An 18,390-nucleotide genomic window follows, 5' to 3' on the forward strand; every position below is an offset into this window, starting at 1 on the left:
TTTAAAATTATATTCTATTAAATATTTATAATATTTTGTTAAAACAATAAAAAAAAACGGTTAAATACACATTAAACTTGCATAGGTTTTTTTTTTTTTGAGATTTCTATGTGTATATAATTTGTGTGTATATATATATATATTAAAAAAACTTCAAAATATTAAATTATTTAAAATATAAAATTACTTTGCTTTTTTAAAAAAATGAATTCCATATACGGTACTAAAAAATAATTAATAAAAAATAATATAAGGTATTATTCAATTCAATTACCTTACACATACATTTTAATTCTTAAATTTAAAAAAATATATTACTATTCAATAATTTATTCCATAATTTGAGCTATACAACATAATCAATTTTAGAATAATTTAACTTAATTATAAAGAAATCTTAAATATAATTTTTTGAAAAATATTTAAAACTTTCACGGTAAATATGCGAAACAATCTTATTAGAATTGGTTTCTCATGATCCGGACTCTATGTTATTATTTAAATTTTAAATTTTAAATTCAAAAATGATTATCAAATATAATATAAATATCTTCGAATAAGATGAAGATAAAATCTTTAATTTAAAAATAAATAAATAAATAAAATTAAGGTTAACAAAATCTGGTGCGATAGACTCTCCTAAAGTAAATACTCCTACTACTAGTCAGAAAAGGAAACTAAATCTGGGGACTCTTCTATAAATACTAAAAACCAAACCCAAAACCACAGGCTTCCATTTTCGAAAAGTTCTCACAATTCACAAACCATAATCATAATAACATTAAACCTCAAAGTTTCTTTCTTTGATCATTCCTACCTTGTACAAAAATCTCAACTTTCATAATCATTCCACCCGATCAATCATACCCTCTTCCATTTTTCACTTTCCAATCCGATCTCTGTGAAGAAACTCGAATACCCTTTTCACCCGAAGCCTTATTATTATTCCTCTACTTCATCATTATAAACACAAGTTTTCCTCAGACCAAAATCCTTGTTGGGTTGTCTTTGTTTTCTTTTTTTTTTTGTTCCCCAGAGGAAGGTATTCATGGGTTTTGGGAAAAAAAGAGAAAAGGGTGTTCATAAGCAAGAAGGCTACCACAGAATGAGATCAGAGCCCAAAACTCAACCTCACGGTATATATAAATATATATATATAATATGTTTTAAAAAAGAGTTTTGGGTTGTTTTTCTTTTCATCTGACTTATTGTTTTAAAGTTTTGATTCTCTTTAAAAATTTGATTTTATTTCTAATTTGGTAGTGTTTCTTGGGTGTTTTTGTATCGATTATTTGGTTTGTGTTTGGTCCTTGAGGCGATGCTGCTAAGATTTCTAGTTTTTGTGTTCCTGGATGATGTTTTAACGAATGAATTGAATGAATCCCCTGTTTTTTGTTTGGTAAAAGACAAAAATATTTTCATATGTTTATTCTGAATTTAGGGTCAGAACAGAGTTTCCATTATCAATTTTGAGTATTGATGATCACTCCTGCTTGGTGTGTTTGTTAATGTGGTGGTTTATGTTGTGAGCTTGGGAAAAATTTATTTGAATGTGCACATTAGTCCTTTATGTAATGTTTCAACATCATTAGAATTTATGGAAGACTTCAACAGTTGTAGAGAGTGGTTTGTAATCATTTATAAACTTTTTTTTAGGGCATTTAGGTATCTGTGATTGATCATGTGAAAAATTATTCGATACGAATCAACAAACTCCTGAAGAAGCACTGAGAATTGAGTCCTTGTTGAGATTTTTTACTAAGACTTGCACTGATTCTTATTTTGGAATGTCTCTATTTGGGAAAGACAATGCTGCATTTGTTTGAGTTTTTCTTGTTAGGCCTGAATTGTCAGCTTATTTAATCTGATGATAAATGTGTAGTCCTTTTGATTTAGAAAAAACATGCCAAAACAGGAAAAAAGTAAACAAATTATCTGAACTAGGGATAATTAGGTGTATGCAATTGGTTTGCAGCACTTTTTTGTTTTTGGCTTACTTTAACAGTTTATTTTCGATGTTGGTTTTTGCTTAAATGTCTTGTGAATATCCTTGTTACTAGCTTTACTCAGTTGTAGCTGGACTTTTCGGTTTTTCTCTGTTTGCTTTCTTCATGGAGCTGCCATCTTTTTAGATTCATTCTTACTGAAATTACACTACTTTTATTGTGCAGAGATTTGGCAGTCAACTGTCCCTAAATGGGAAAAAGATTTCTGTGCTACTGTGGGTTCAGTTCCATGGGGGAAACTTTTAGACACAAAGAAGTACATTCATCTGTATGAAAATGTCATCGATTGGAACGATTCTGCCTCTGAAGAGGCATTCATACAAGCTAAAAACAGATTTTGGGCATACATTAATGGATTTACATCTGAAATAGCATTACCTGATCCTGATATCTACATTGATGAAGTAGATTGGAACTCTGAAATTGATCCTGAGCTATTTTTGGATTTGGAAAGACAACCAGAACAGACCGATCACAACAGTGATGATGAGAAGGTTCTGATTCTCAGTAATGCTCAGAACCTCAACAATATTGAACTTGGCATTGACGACATTTGCCCCACTGGATGGGGTGATGATGAAGAAGAAGTCAAAGTAGATACTTCCATACCTTCTCTGAATCCTGGAGATGATGGTAAACATGCTTGGGAGCACAACTATGATTATAATGGCTGGAACAACAACTTTGCTCAAAATGATGTTGACAGGGAGCGCTACCCGACTTGGGGCATGAACAGCTCGAAGAAAGATGGCTCTGGTTGGCACAACTCTGGATATCAAAGATCAAGATTTTCTGGCAATGACTATCATCAGCAGAGGAATAATGGGCATAGAGGGAGGAGGAGGCAGTGGAAATGTGCACCAGTTAACAACCATAGTGGCTCAGGCAGAGGAGAAAATCATGCTTGGGGTTGGGAGAAACAAGTTTGGTGAAGAGAGTAATCAATAGCTTTATTTGTTTCATATTTTTTGGCTATTCAAAAGTATATAGCTATCATAAGAGTTTTATTATTTTTTTAAAGTATATAGGAAAGTGTATGAAGTGGTATATATTAGCTTTAAGGTAGTATGAACTGGGGCAGTTTTGGTTTTTCATTTTACCTTTGGTTGAAGAAGACATTTCTAGTTTTCTTGAGCCTTGAGAATGCCCTTTAATGGCTATTTGCTAGTTAAAAGTATGTGTCTTTCTATAATCAAGGCATGCAAGTAATGTTTTTCACTTATCAATAAATTTGTTTCCTATCATATTTTAGTGTGCAATAAACTTACATTATGTGCATAGCGTTTCTTTTATGACAGGCATATGCATAAATAGGCAACGAAATTTCTCCCTTTCTCCTAAAAAATAGAATCCCGTTATGGTAGGTTTTACTAGGGGTTAGTATCGTTCGGTTTGGGCGGTTTTTTCATAACATAAAATTCAGAATTTGGTTTTCGGTCCAGATTGGTGCAATTCAAAAACCGACCGACCAAACCAGTTAAAAGAAAAAACTGACCGTTTTGGATAACCGACCAAACCAAATTTATTATTATTATTATTTTTTTTTTTTTTTGAAAGTTTTAGTTAAAAAATTAAAAATTTTGGATTGTTGGAATCCATTTTTGTGCATTTTTAAAACATAAATATATAGAACATAATTTCATATATATATTTTATTTAATAATTAATAATTATATAATATTATATTGTTCGATCGGTTTCGGTTTCGCCGGTCGGTCCACACAAAATTTTCAAACCGACCAAACAGTTGTGGTTTGTGCCGTTGGTGGTTTTTTCGGTGTTCGGAAGGTCGGTGTACACGGTTTTTTTTGTTTTTCGAATTTTATGCTCAGTCCTAGGTTTTACTTTGATTATGACATCCTCCAAATTTTTTACATTGTTAACTGACACATCATCTCTTCGAAATTTTTTAAAATATTAAGAATAAAAGAGAAAATTAAAACTAAAAAAGACTTTATCTCAAATGACTAAGTTCGTTACCTAAGAGAAAAAGATAAATATTTTGTTATCACAATCTCAAATCACCAAGAATTAAAGTACCATGAGTACATACAAAAATTGATGTAAATCAATTATTCAAATCTAATCAACATAAAACTTACTTTTAATCTTAGCCAAGGCAAAACAAAAAACACCCGAATATTTTTACTAGGGTTTCCAATTAAAAACCTAAATCTATTTCTCTCAAAAATTAAGTGCCACAAAAAAGCCTAAACTAAGACGAAAAACTAAACAATAGTTATTTCATTTCTCTGTAATTTTTTCTAGACTCTCCTTTGGCTTCTTCCATGTCCCCGGTCACTTTTTTTCTCAAGTTCTTCTTCTTTTACCAATTTAGAACATCTCTCACGCTATCATCTCCTGTCTGTTTTGCATCGTGGTTGTTTTTTTAGGATTATCATGGAAATTCAATAAAAGACCTAACTTTTTCTCTCTGTGTGATTTCTAGCGGCATGGTGCTCCTCCCATCTCCAGGTTTGATGATTTAATTTGGTTTGATCATCTTTATGTTGTACATATTTACACTCGCACACACACACTTATATATATATTAGGTGGAAGCAACATGCAATGCACGTATACTTAATTTTAAAGTTGTAAATATGTTTATTCAAATATGTATTTATATCAATAATATCTACATAAATGACATCTAAATATAATATTGAGATATATATATATTTACATGGCTACATGATATGTGTATATAAATTACAATAATATTTAAAAAGAAATTAATAATAAAAATAAAATAATAATAGAAAAAGTTATAGTATAGAATAGTATGCATGCATCAACTATTTTGATTAATTAATTAATTTTTATTTAAGTTTATGTTTATTCTAGTTTTTTAATTATATTATCAGTTTAATATAATATTAATATTATACGTAGATTTTAAAGTTAAATTTATTGCTAGTTGATAATAAATTATATTATAGTATATGCTTAACATGATATATTATTTTAAGTTTAATTAAATTTTATTTAAGTTATAAAATATATGGTTTTATTATTTGTAAATAATTATCATTGTAAAATATCTCAAAAATATTATATTTTAATTTGTTTAATTATTTATTTATTTAATTTTATTTAAGTTTAAGTCAATATTTCAAAAATATACTATTTTAATTTATTTAATTTTTTATTTATTAAATCTAAGTTTAATTCACGTTTATAATTTACCATTAAATATAAAAATATTATGTTAAATATAATAATATTCCGTTAAAGTTAATAGATTAAAAAAAAACGGTTAAAATCAACCATTTATGTCTACACACTTTTTATATAAAAGAGATATGAATATAAATTTGGTTTCATTTCTTTTCTAGTTTTCATTTCTCATTCTATGATTACTCTTACCACTACATTACTTTCCTTGGGCTGTATAATGCAGTTAATCCATTTTAATGTGGTGTGTTATGTGCCATTAACTCATTCCCACATTTTCATCATCTTCATTGAGATGAAATACATTGATGATATCAATATAAAAATATTCATGATATATATTTATATGTTTCTTGTCAGATTATAATTTTGATATTCTATAGAGAGTATATAAATATATCTCTGTTCCAACTTTGAAATCAATATGTATATGTATATGTGTTTGTTATTGATTAAAATGTATAGCTGTTTGGTAAAAATTTTGTTTTTGAATTTTTTAAACATAAAAATGAAAATATTTTAAAAGTATGTTTGGTAATTATTTTTGTTTTTTGTTTTAAAAACAAAAAATAATAAACTCGTTTGATAATTTTAATTTTAATTTTTTATTTAACATATGAGGTGTTAATTCGAAGAAGAAAAAAAATAGAAAATTGTTTAAAAAATTTTAAAAGTAAAAAAAAATTCTATTTTCAAAATTTACTAAATTTTAATTAAAATTTTAAAAAATAATATATAAAAATAAAATTACCAAACATATTTTATATTTAATTGTCAAATTTTTAATTAATTAAATAAAAAATTATTTTTTTAAGTGTTACCAAACATAACATATGTGTTAAAATTATTTGAAGAATATAATTTTAATATTAATATTAACATATGTGTTTTTTTTTAATTATGTGTTAATATTAATTATTAATTTTTTTTAATTTTAATATTAATTATTATGTGTTAATTATTATTTTTTAATTATTAACTTTTTTTTTAATTATTTGTTTTAATATTATTATTATTTTTTTTTTAATTTTTTTTTTAATATTATGTGTTAATTAATTATTTGATTTCACCTTGAAATCACTATTATGTATGTGTTTGTGTAGAGAAATCAACATTCGAAGGTTCAGTTTTTTATCACTTTTTTGTTTGGTTTATATGAAAATATTTGTACTTTATATAGTTTTAGTTTCAGGAGGGTTTTTGATTATGAGAAATCACAAGGACACTAAATATAAGTACAAACCGTATCTTTATGCTTTTGTTTGGATTTTAATTACTGCTTATAAAATAAAATGTAGGATTTTGACAAAAATGACTTATTTATTAAAGTTATTTTGCACTCTAACATAATTTTAATAGTTATTTATAAAATAATTTTTCATAATTTAAATAACTAATCGAATTTTAAATAAAAATTATTAAAAATAGTCATTTTCACTAATTTTTCTTAAAAGTATTTCTTATAATAATGGTGCAACTAGTTTTTATCCGCAAGTACTTATGTTTTATATAAATTATTTAAATAATGAATGTATATTTTCGTTGTTTTGGAATGTTTTCCTTTGTGTTCTGTTTTGTTTTCACTAAAATCTATAAATTTATAGGACAATTCTTTTATGGGAGCTTTACTTTAAGCTCTATCGGTAGGACTCTTAGTGTTTCTCGACTCATGAACAATTTTCGGCACGATTTTTTTTATGACTGTGTATATTGTAGCTATTTAGAGCATCCTGCAAATTTTTAGAAAATTCTGAATAGTTTACAGTACCGAAAACTAGATTCAAACATATTGCTTTCCACGCGCATAAAAAAAATTAGTCACGCGTGCAACAACATGTTTGAACCAAGTTTTCGGTACTGTAAACTATTCAGAATTTTTTGAAAATTGCGCTGATGCTCTAAATAGCTACAATATACACGATCATAAAAAAAATTGTGCCGAAAACTGTTCAAAAATCGAGAACACTGAGAGCCCTACTGGTAGGGTTTAAAGTGAAACCCCTATAAAAGAATTCTCATATATTTAACACATGATTGAATGGGAAGACCAGATATATATATTATGTATAGCATCTTTAGAAAACTTTGGATCATTATAGGCTATACATAATCTGTATTAGTTTGATTTTTTAAAGGCTTTTGAATGCTGATGAGTATCTTGAGTCATGACACCGATTGAATCTATAATATTAATATTTAGCCTATAATTATGAAAGAAAAAAAAGTGAAGTATGAAAGAGGAAGAGTTTGATGGTGTTGAAGTATATCAAGAATGATTAACTTTACGAGAGATTGTTATATGAATTCTTAGCTATTTATTATTTGTTATTTGATGTTATTGTATTATAATTAAATTATTGGTTATTATAGATCATCAACGGATCAAAAGTTGCAATTATAAATAAGTTAATTATTTCATTTAGTTATTGATTTAAGCCTAATAAAGAGGTATTATCTATCTTTATCTACATATATCAATCTCAATATAGCTGTTATATTTAGGTCTCCCTACTTTATTTCTTTCTCCTCACTAATGTTCTTCAGTTTTCTTGATATTTCTATTTTGTAGGTTGCATTACAATTATACAGGCAGAATGTGCGACATTAATGGTGGTTTTGGACTGGATTCTCTCATTAGGACCTTCGGTTCATGTTGTCGAAACAAATTGTCTTGCAGCTATGTCTACTTTTGCTAAGAGAGCAACCTTTTTAAATGATATTGGGTATTTGTTAGAGGATATAACAAGTTTGTTACCAGTAGTGTCCTTAATCTATGTTCGTTGGTCAACAATTATGGCTGCTCATGAATAAGTGTGCATGCTCTTAGGATGGATAGACAACTTGTGTGGTTAGATGACATCTCATCTTTTCTTAGGGAAACTTAGGTTATACGTATTTTTTTATTATAATATCATTGCCCAAACAAAAAAAAATAGCATGAGTACATTAGTAACTAAAACCAATTTTAATATTCAATTAACTCAATACCATGATCTCAAAAACCCACTTCCAATCTTACGTGAACAAATCAGTAGAACAAAAAAATTAAAATCAACAATTTCATAAATAGGGGTGTTCAAATAAATGCCCAATCCAAACTAGTCTACAAAATGTGGATATCCTCACTTGTGTGGATTGGATTGGAAAATGTAAATTTCGCACTTGTACGAAATAGATGCACTTTCACTTGTAAAAGTAACCGATAAAATCTCATTTGCATCAATGTATATATATATATATTTTAAATATTAAATATATATAAAAAATATTAATATTTTAAATATTTAAAAATAAAAATATTAATATTTAAAAAAATAAAAATATGATATTTTAAATAATTGTGTTGTTGAAAAATTTTGTGCTTATATATATATATATTGTTGTTGGAGATTTAAGCAAGGAATTTGATGTTATGTGTAATTGAAGCTTGTTTATACAATTATTGGATATTTAAATTTAAAAATAATATTTTATTTTAATACTTACATGATTTATTGGTTATAAGAAAAATAATATAAATATTTTAGTGAAAATTATTAAATAATTCAATATTAAAAAAATTCGCACTAAAATAATTGATCTAATCCGCACTATTACAGATAGGATTGGATTTGATTTGAGTTGTTGTGCAGATTAGATTATATCTAAAATATGAAATTCACACTTAGTGCAGATCAGATAAATTATGAGCAAAATTGTGCGGATTGGATTGGGTGAACAACCTTACTCATAAACCCAAAGCATCAAAACTTATGCCAAAAAAATGAGTTGGTACTTGGCAGTGGTAATAATTTGTGGAGAATTTTTTTTTAAAAAAAATATAGAAGGCATGATTTGGCAGTGGTAATAGTTTGAGGGTCAAAAATCATATTCATTCTATTTCTTTAATAAAAAATTTGATTTTTAAATTTTAAATTATTTTTTTATTTTAATTATATACATGGCGTCCACATCAGACATATGTTAGTTAGGTAAGACGTAAACTAACTAAATGCTCATAACTTATTAACTCAAATAGTTTGGAGGAATTTTTAATAATGTGAAAAATTCGAAAGCTAAGAGGGTGTTTGACACCTTAACTAAAAAATTGTTTTTTGTTTTTAAAAGCTAAAAACTGTTTTTTGAAAACAAGTGTAGGTGTTTGGCATTGTTTTCAGAAAACAATTTTTAAAAACAAAGTTACAAAAATCAGAAAATTTTGAAAACAACAAAAAATTATTTTCTGTTGTTCTCAAATTTTCTTTCCTTACTTTCTCACTTCTTATTTTTCATCATTTTTTTATTTCAAATTATTTTATCTCATTATTTATGATAAAATTTTAAAAAAATTTCTCTTTGTAAATATATTTGTTAAATTTTTATTGAAGATTTAAAAAAAAACTAAAAAATTATTTTTAGAAAACATTAACCAAACACCTCTTATTTTTTTAAAACTACCAAAACAGTTTTTTGTTCTTATTTCTGAGAACACAATTTTGAAAAAAAAAAATAATGCCAAAGAGGCGGTTTCGTCATGGTAGATCTACCAAGTGGCTAAGTAACATATTGCGGTAAAATAAAGGGAATATACTCATTTGGTACCCTGTGTTTTTGCAAAGTATCATTTTGGTACCCTCTGTTTTCAATAATGCTCATATGGTACCCTGTATTTTAAAATCGTACATATTTGGTACCCTAAACTTAGAGTTGATAGATAAATTTTTGCAATATGATCAAACTGTCATCAGTTATATGTAATTATGTAATTAAATTTAAATTTGTAACTTACATAATTGACAGCAGTTTGATTAAATTGACAAAATTTTATCTATCAAATCTGAGTTTAGGGTATCAAATATGTACGATTTTAAAATACAGGGTACCATATGAGTATTATTGAAAACAGAAAGTACCAAAATAATACTATGCAAAAATATAAGGTACCAAATGAGTATATTGCGGTAAAATAAATTCAAAAATGTCGAAATGAAACGATTAGCATTCCAATAAAATTTGAAACTCTCCTTCTCATGTAAAGTTTGACTGGGCTTCCAACATTTGGCAAGATTCTCTAAAGATTGCTTAAAAGAAAGATCATACTAAGTTACACAAGTTATTCGATACTAACCAAAAAGAAAAGCTACTACTTACTATTCAATGTTTATAGGTATCCCTCCACGTGGCATCATATCTTATTTTTGAGTACCCATTCAATGTTTATCTATTTCTTTTTTTTATATATAAAAAAATGTTTTTCTAATTTTATCCGGCCAAAGGACCAACATATTAATTAGGATTTTTTTTTTTGAGTCTGTATTTTGTTATTATTTAATTGGACTCTATATTTTAAAAAAATTATTTTTTGACTTTATATTTTGTAAAATAGTTTAAATAGACTCATAAATTCAATTTCGATAAAGAAAAAATTGAATATAATAACACAGTTTTTAAGCAGAATGATTTTATTTTTGTTATGAATTGTTAGTTTGGTGAATTATTTGTGATTTCAGTTGAGAAAACTTTGACCACAATAATTATGTTTAGAGTTCTATTTGAACTATTTTACAAAACATAGGGTCTAAAAAATAATTTGTCAAAACACATGATTTAAACAAATAATAAGACAAAACACAAAACTCTATTATTTATAATCAAATTAAGAAATACCAGTGATACTAAAATGGAACATACTTGATTAATCCACCCGGCACAATATATTTAGATCTATAGCGTTACATTATGATTAATCATAATTGTGAATAATTCGTAAACATACATGAGCATATAAGCATGTAAATAAATACAATTTTATTTTTGGTAAAAAAAAATATTCCACTTAAAATTTATTAATATCTTTATTTTTTATAAATAAAAATAAAATTATAAAATTAATTAACAAAATTTAAAATACATTAAAAAAACTATATTTAATTTTGGATTAATTAATTAATTAATATATATGAATTATTTATAAAATATTATAAATATAAGGAGAATATGTGATGGGTTAGCGTTCATAAATTATGACCAGTATAATTTTTATTTTTTAATTAATTTTAAAAGTTAAATACATAAACTAAATTTAAGTGAGAATATTTTATATTTTTTTAAACACTTTTAACTAAAAATATACAAATTCAGGCTATTTAAAATAAGAAAATTTATCCCCACAAAAAAAAATTATTTTTACTTTTTTAACACATAATTAAATTTAGCAATAGATTTTTAAAGTAGTAATTTTCTATTAGAAATAATAAAAGTTTAATCACAACTATTGTTATCTAAAAAAAAATAAAAAATTGTACCATGATTATCTTTTCAATTTATAAAAGTTTAGATTGCGAATCATTTGATTATTTGACTGATACAGTGATATGAACTCGCTCGGTTATGGTGGGCAGAAATTTTGGTTTGCCAAAATTAAAATAAATAAAATTATTTTCTTTCCTAAATCTAAATTTATTTTTGTCTTTTCTTTTAGGATTTATAACAACAAAATTGCTTAATTTTTTTGAAAATTATTATTTAAATCTTTAAATTTAATTTTGTATCAGTCTCTAAATTTATTAAACATATTTAGTATATAATTTTCATAATATAATTTATGACCAAGTTAATTGCAAAAAAAATATTAAATAGAAGTATATTCTAAAAATTAATTAACAAGAACATAAATTATTTTGTGCTACCCATTCTCAAAATTATTTTCCAACAAAGTAGATATTTGTGAGATAAACCCTAAATAATACAAAATAAAATTTAGGGACTAAGTAATAATTTTGAGAAAGATTAGGGGCCTCTATAAATATAAACCATTTCTTTTCTCTAATTCTAAACGTGTCGGTATATAGCTTGACATAAAACTTTTACCATTTGAGAAAGAAACAAAAACAGGGGGCGGCTATGGCTTGACTATATAAACACAACACCAAAACCACAGACTTTGTCCGAAATAAAAGTTCACGAAGCATAATGATGATAAAAAAAATCTCTTTCTTTCGAAAACCTCGGGAGTTTCTCTTTCTTTGATCACATCTTATACAAAAATCCACTCACACCCTCTACCTCCCTTAAGATTCTAATCCGATCTCTGTCAAGAAACTCGAATACCCTTTTCACCCAACACCCTGAAACTCCAGTTTTCTGATCATTATAATCAACAAAAGTTTTTCTGAGACCAAAATCCTTGTTGGGCAGTCTTTGTTTCTTTGAAGGAAGCTATTATGGGTAGTTGGAAAAGAAGAGAACAAGTTGAAATTTACAATCACAGAATGAGATCAGAGCCCAGAAATCAACCTCCTGGTATGCATATGTTTCTTTTAGGTCTCTGAGTTGCTGTTCTTTTCAGCCCTTTTATTGGTTTAATAGTAGATTCTCTTAAAGATTGTCTTTTATTTCTTGAGTGAGTTTATCCCTTAATTTGATTTTTATTTTCTTTTTCTAATATGATATTTTTCATCATTGAGAAGCTGGATTATTGTTTTCTCTGATGTTTTCTTTCGGACGAGATTTCGAATGAATTCAACGAATCCCATGTTAAAATATATGTTATTGTGTTAATTTTGTCGTTTTAGTTTGTGGGGTAGGGAAAAATTTATTGGTTTTTGTTTTTATTTCTTTAAAGTTTAGTCCTTTATTGACTGTTTCCACAGCTATGGAGAATTGCTTAAAATCAGATCATGTTTCTTTTAAGGATATTGCAATTTATAGATTGTTATTTGTTACTGATCATGTGCATAAGTGTTCGAATCGAATCAATGTTATTGGCAAACAAACTCCTGGAGAAGCTATGTTAAAGGAGAAATTTGCCATAGGAGAGGTTAGAATAGAGTCCTTGATCAGATTGTTTTTACTACGAATAGCACTGAATCTTATTTTGGAATGTCTATATTTGGGAAAGCCAATGCTGAATCTGAATTTGTTTTGGTTATCTTTGCTAGGCCTGAATTGTCAGATCATTAGCACTGATGATAAATGTGGTGCTTTTTCTCTTTAGAAAAACATGCCAAAACAGGAATGTGATTGGGTAGGGAAGAGTAAACAAATTGTCTGAATTAGTGATAGTTGTTAGGTGTATGCAATTGGTTTGCTCTTTCTTTTTAGCTAACTTTAGTTGTTTATTTTTGTCATCTGTATCTGCCTAAATGTCTTGTGAACATCTTGTTTTTGTTTTGGTTTCCTCAGCTGCAGCGATTTTTCTCTGATTCGGTTATGTTTTGTTTTCAACAACATGTAGCTGCATCTTTGAGATTCATTCTTACTGAAACTACACTCCTTTTGTTTTGCAGAGATTTGGCAGTCAACTATCCCGAAATGGGAGAAAGATTTCTGTTCGACCGTGGGTTTAGTTCCATGGAGGAAAATATTAGACACAAAGAAATACATTCATCTGCACGAAAATATCGTCAAATGGAACGATTCTGCCTCAGAAGAGGCGTTCAGACGAGCAAAAAACAGATTTTGGGCACACATTAATGGCCTTGCATCTGAAGTAGTATTGCCTGATCCAGATATCTACATTGATGAAGTAGATTGGAACTCTGAGATTGATCCTGAGCTATTTCTGGATTTGGAAAGAAAACCAGAACCATCTGATTACACTAATCATGATGGAAAGGTTCTGATTCTTGGTGATTCTCATAACCTCAACCATATTGACCTGAGCCTTGACCACATTTCCCCCACTGGATGGGGCGATGCTGAAGAAGATTTTAAGGCCGATACTTCCAGGGAATGCAGCCAGACATGGGGTACGAACGGCTGGAAAAATGATGACCCTGGTTGGCAGAACTCCGGATATCGAAAATCAAGATTTTCCAGCAATCGCTATCAGCAGCAGCAGCAGAGAGATCAAGGGTACAGAGGAAGGAGGAGGCAGTGGAACTGCACACCAGTTAACAACCAAAGTGGATCCGGCAGAGGAGGAAATGCTTGGGGTTGGGAAAAACAAATTTGGTAAATAGAGTCATCAAGAGCTATTTCATTCATATTTTTTGGCTATTCAAAAGTATTATAGCTATAACAAGAGTTTTACTATATTTTTTATAGTATATAGAAAGTAAAAAAGAATATACATATGAAGGGTATATACATAAGCCTCAGGGCAGTATATACTGGGGCAGTTAGTTTTGGTTCCAATTTCACATTGGTTGAGGAAGACATTACTACTTTTTTTGAGCTCTTGAATAATTCCTATTATTAGTTTCTTGGTAAATTTGTTTACTAGGATATTTTACTGAACAATAAACATATTTTGCATATACATCTTTGCTTTTTTATTTTATATGTATATATAGGACAATTCTTCTATAGGAGCTTCACTTTAAGCCCTACCGGTAGGGCTTTCAGTGTTTTTCGATCCGTGAACAGTTTTCGGCGCGACTTTTTTTTATAACTGTGTATATTGTAGCTATTTAGAGCATCTTGCAAATTTTCAGAAAATTCTGAATAGTTTACCGTATCGAAAATTAGGTTCAAACATGTTTTCCACGCGCATAAAAAAAATTAGTCACGCGTGCAACAACATGTTTGAACCTAGTTTTCGGTACTGTAGAATTTTCTGAAAATTTGCAGATGATCTAAATAGTTACGATATACACAGTCATAAAAAAAATCGCACCGAAAACTGTTCATGGATTGTAAACACTAAAAGCGCTACCGGTAGGACTTAAAATGAAGCCGGATTGGAGAACTCCGCACTATATATATATATATATATATTATTGTTGCTTTTGAAATGATGGATGTTCTGATTACTAATCTGTCTTGTGAAGGGAATCTTGGAAGTTCTTCTTTCTCATATTATTTTTTTACAAAGATAATTGAATATTAATTTTGTAGGCCAGTAATAGCACATGTGATAAATAAAGTATGTCTATTTTGGTTTTAAAAACTTTTAAGCCACTAAAGAGGACTAAAAGAAAAGTCAAGACTGTATACCGACTAAGGTATAATTGCTATTCAAAGAACAGAAAATCAAAGGTTTGGTCTACATGACAAGATGTTATCTTATTTTTATAGTCATAAATCACGTTTGTTGGTATTATCAGCATTAATGACCAACATATTAATTAGCAATTGGGTACGATGTACTCGTGGGGACAAATCTCACATTTGTTTAGTGAAATTTCACATTGGATGCTTAATATTAGGTGTTAATTAAAATATGTTAGGCATATTAAAGATTTCAAAATAATATTAATTTTTGACACTCTATCAAAAATATTATCCTCTCTTCCTTCTTTCTCTCGGTTCACATCGTGGCATCACTACTACATTAAATATTATATTTCGAACAGATTTTTGGATTTTTTTTCAATTTTTTTTTATCTAAAAATCTGAAATCTATAAAAAATCAATATTGCTCGATGGTGGTTCGATGGGGCCTTCAAAATCAAGATTTTAATTAAAAAAATGATTTTGTTTGATGGTGGTTCAATGATGGTTCGATGGTGCTTGATGCAAGTTTGATGGACTCGATGCGATTCTTGTAAGATACATAATTTTTCACTCGGATATCCATTTGGGGTAATTTTTTTTATGTTGGTATTTTTTTTAAGATCTACATGTTTGACAGACTCATATTCACATTTGTGAAGTTTAAAACTTGAAAGCATACTAAAACATGTCTTAAACATGAGGTATGTTTGCATTTTTGTATTTTTTAAAGTGTTACACTTCACAAATGTGCATATGAGCATGTCAAACATGTAGATCTTAAAAAAATACAAAAAAAGAAAATCACCATAAACGGAAACTCGAGTAAAAAATTATATCTTTTGCAAAAATCGCATCATGTCCATCGAGCTTGCATTGAGTTGGCATCGAGTACCGTCGAACCACCATCAAGCAAAGTTGTCTTTTTCATGAAAATCTTGATTTTGAAGGCCCCATCGAGCTGGCATCGAGCACCATCGAACCATCATCAAGCAATGTCAATTTTCTACATATTTCAAAATTTTAGATCTGGAAAAATTCGAAAAAAAAATTAAAAAACCATGCCAGATCAATTTTTATTTTGCTACTCATAGAAATTATAAGGGCACCATAAATAAGTCCTTTGCCAAATGGAAAATTATTTAAACTTGCCTTTCTACAACCTAATATTATCCATGCATGATAGAGAACATCATTTAAATGGTTATGCGTAATACCCTTATTATAATATTCTTCTTTTGCATGGAAATTTATTAATATATATATATATATATATATTTATATATCCTTTGGCTTTTGAGTCTAGCTCCACCCATGCTTGCTTATGCTCATCTCCCTCACATGACTTGTGACTTTTTCTTGGTACACTGGAGGTAGAACGATTGACATTTATCGAATATTTTGGAAATAAACCTACTGAGGGCAACTATATTTTTAGTGATCCTCTACACATCTCGGACAGTTCTTGACTCTCTCACTTTTGAAAATGACGTAACCTATGTATGGTTTGCTTTGATCCTCCTTTTGTTTACCACATGTCCGAAAAATTGTCCAAAAGCTACTCCAAATGCAAAGTCTTCATATGATATTTATTCAAAACGATGACACTTTTCTAAATGCTTTAAATGATTCCTACATGCTTCGAATTGAACACCATGTCATTTATACATACTTCTATAATCTCGGAAAGCTATTCTGAAAATATTCTCTTCATTAGCCTCTAATAAGTAACTCATGCATTCTTCAAACCAAATGACATCACCTAGCAATACAACATGCATCTATTGTGAATGATGTGTAATTCCAATCTTCTTCTGTCATGGGAAGAATAAGCGTCATAGAGCTCATCATTTCATACTGAGATGTGGCATCTACTATCTGATCAATTTTTGGTAAAAGAAAACTATCCTTCGGAAAAAAAAATTTAAGGTTCGTAAAATCAATCCAGACCTTCTTCTTGCCATTATTCTTTGATACCACCACAGGATTTGCAATCCATATGAGTATTGACACTCCTTGACTTGTGGGGCACCTTCTTTGGTTTTGCAATCCAGATTAAGCTTGTTGGTCATCACACTCGGATCAAATCGAACCCTAGTTAAAAAAGGTCTTCTATTATGTTTAAGAAATTATATCAATTCCTTTTTCTTCATAGGCGACATTAAGGCACATGCCAACATGACTTAATTAGGTTTGGCCGAGTCCATAACCACTTCTTCTAAAGGATCAATGGTCACTTGAGGCTTTTCTAATTCATCACCTTCTTCTAGTGTCCTCAAGTATGTTGATAGCTTGTCCTCCAATTGTTATTTCTCCTCTTCTGTCTAGGAAAAACCTCCTTCTCGGACGACATTTACTTCTTTTAAAATCACACAACCCTATTTGGCTTGCTTTTGACATCCTTCAATATCAATCATATATACTTTTCATCCAAGAACTACATCTCATTACTTGATGCAAAGTTGAAACAACACCTTTCATTTTGTGGATCCAGCATTTGCCCATGATTGCATTATGGCTAGAGTACGAATCAATGATTGTGAAGTCAATTTCTAACGTCCTATAAGCAGCTACAAAGTTCAGTTTAATTGCTTCTTTTGAATAAACTTTCCACTGTTTAAAGTAAGAATGAGAATGGTAGACAATAATCTTGTTCTAGGTTCATAAATTAATGAGTTTTGTGATTTTGATTTTGTTGCAATTGTGATTTTGGCATAGGTCAGATCCATGGATAAATGTAATTTTTATTTAATCTGGTGATGTTGTGTATGTATATTCAATAACAAAAATGATAAAGGAGAAAGAATAGTTACGGATTTAGTATTCTCAAGGAAATTGAATTTTAAATGTTCTTTTTATATTTTTTCAAGTTAGAAATAAATTTATACAAAAATTTGGCTTTTCAATAATCTTTTAAATTTATTTATATTTTGAATTACACATGTGTAAATACCACATCAGTGTCCGAAGTGCCGCGTCAATATACGGTAAGCTACCTTGGACATAATTTAACAAAATTAAACTAAGACTTAGTAATTTAAATCATGTCAAATCTTTAAAGCTACCAATTAAAGTAGAAAAAAAAAATCAAATTTATTCTAGGGTTTATACATTTTTGGACCCTGTGTTTTTTCCTATTACTTGTTTGGACCCTGTGTTTTAACAAATTACTTTTTGGACCCTATGTTTTATAAAATGGTTAAACTAGAACCCTAAACTTAATTTTGATGAAGAAAAAATTGAATATAACAACACAGTTTTTAAGTAGAATGATTTTATTTTTATTCTGAAT

At 28.3% G+C, this 18,390-nt stretch overlaps 2 protein-coding genes across 2 annotated transcripts; both read left to right on the forward strand.

The window, feature by feature from the left end:
* The first annotated feature begins 681 nt into the window (after window positions 1-681).
* On the forward strand, window positions 682-3,250 carry LOC133831553 (uncharacterized). Its single transcript, XM_062261911.1, has 2 exons — window positions 682-1,136; window positions 2,172-3,250. The coding sequence occupies exons 1-2, from the start codon at window positions 1,049-1,051 to the stop codon at window positions 2,936-2,938; spliced, it is 855 nt and encodes a 284-aa protein (XP_062117895.1). The 5' UTR covers window positions 682-1,048; the 3' UTR covers window positions 2,939-3,250.
* An 8,825-nt stretch (window positions 3,251-12,075) lies between these two features.
* Window positions 12,076-14,424, forward strand: LOC133831555 (uncharacterized). The gene is made up of 2 exons (XM_062261912.1): window positions 12,076-12,464; window positions 13,451-14,424. The coding sequence occupies exons 1-2, from the start codon at window positions 12,386-12,388 to the stop codon at window positions 14,119-14,121; spliced, it is 750 nt and encodes a 249-aa protein (XP_062117896.1). The 5' UTR covers window positions 12,076-12,385; the 3' UTR covers window positions 14,122-14,424.
* The last annotated feature ends 3,966 nt before the right edge of the window (window positions 14,425-18,390 follow it).

Source organism: Humulus lupulus, chromosome 4 (genome assembly GCF_963169125.1).
Source record: "Humulus lupulus chromosome 4, drHumLupu1.1, whole genome shotgun sequence".
NCBI classification, from domain to species: domain Eukaryota; kingdom Viridiplantae; phylum Streptophyta; class Magnoliopsida; order Rosales; family Cannabaceae; genus Humulus; species Humulus lupulus.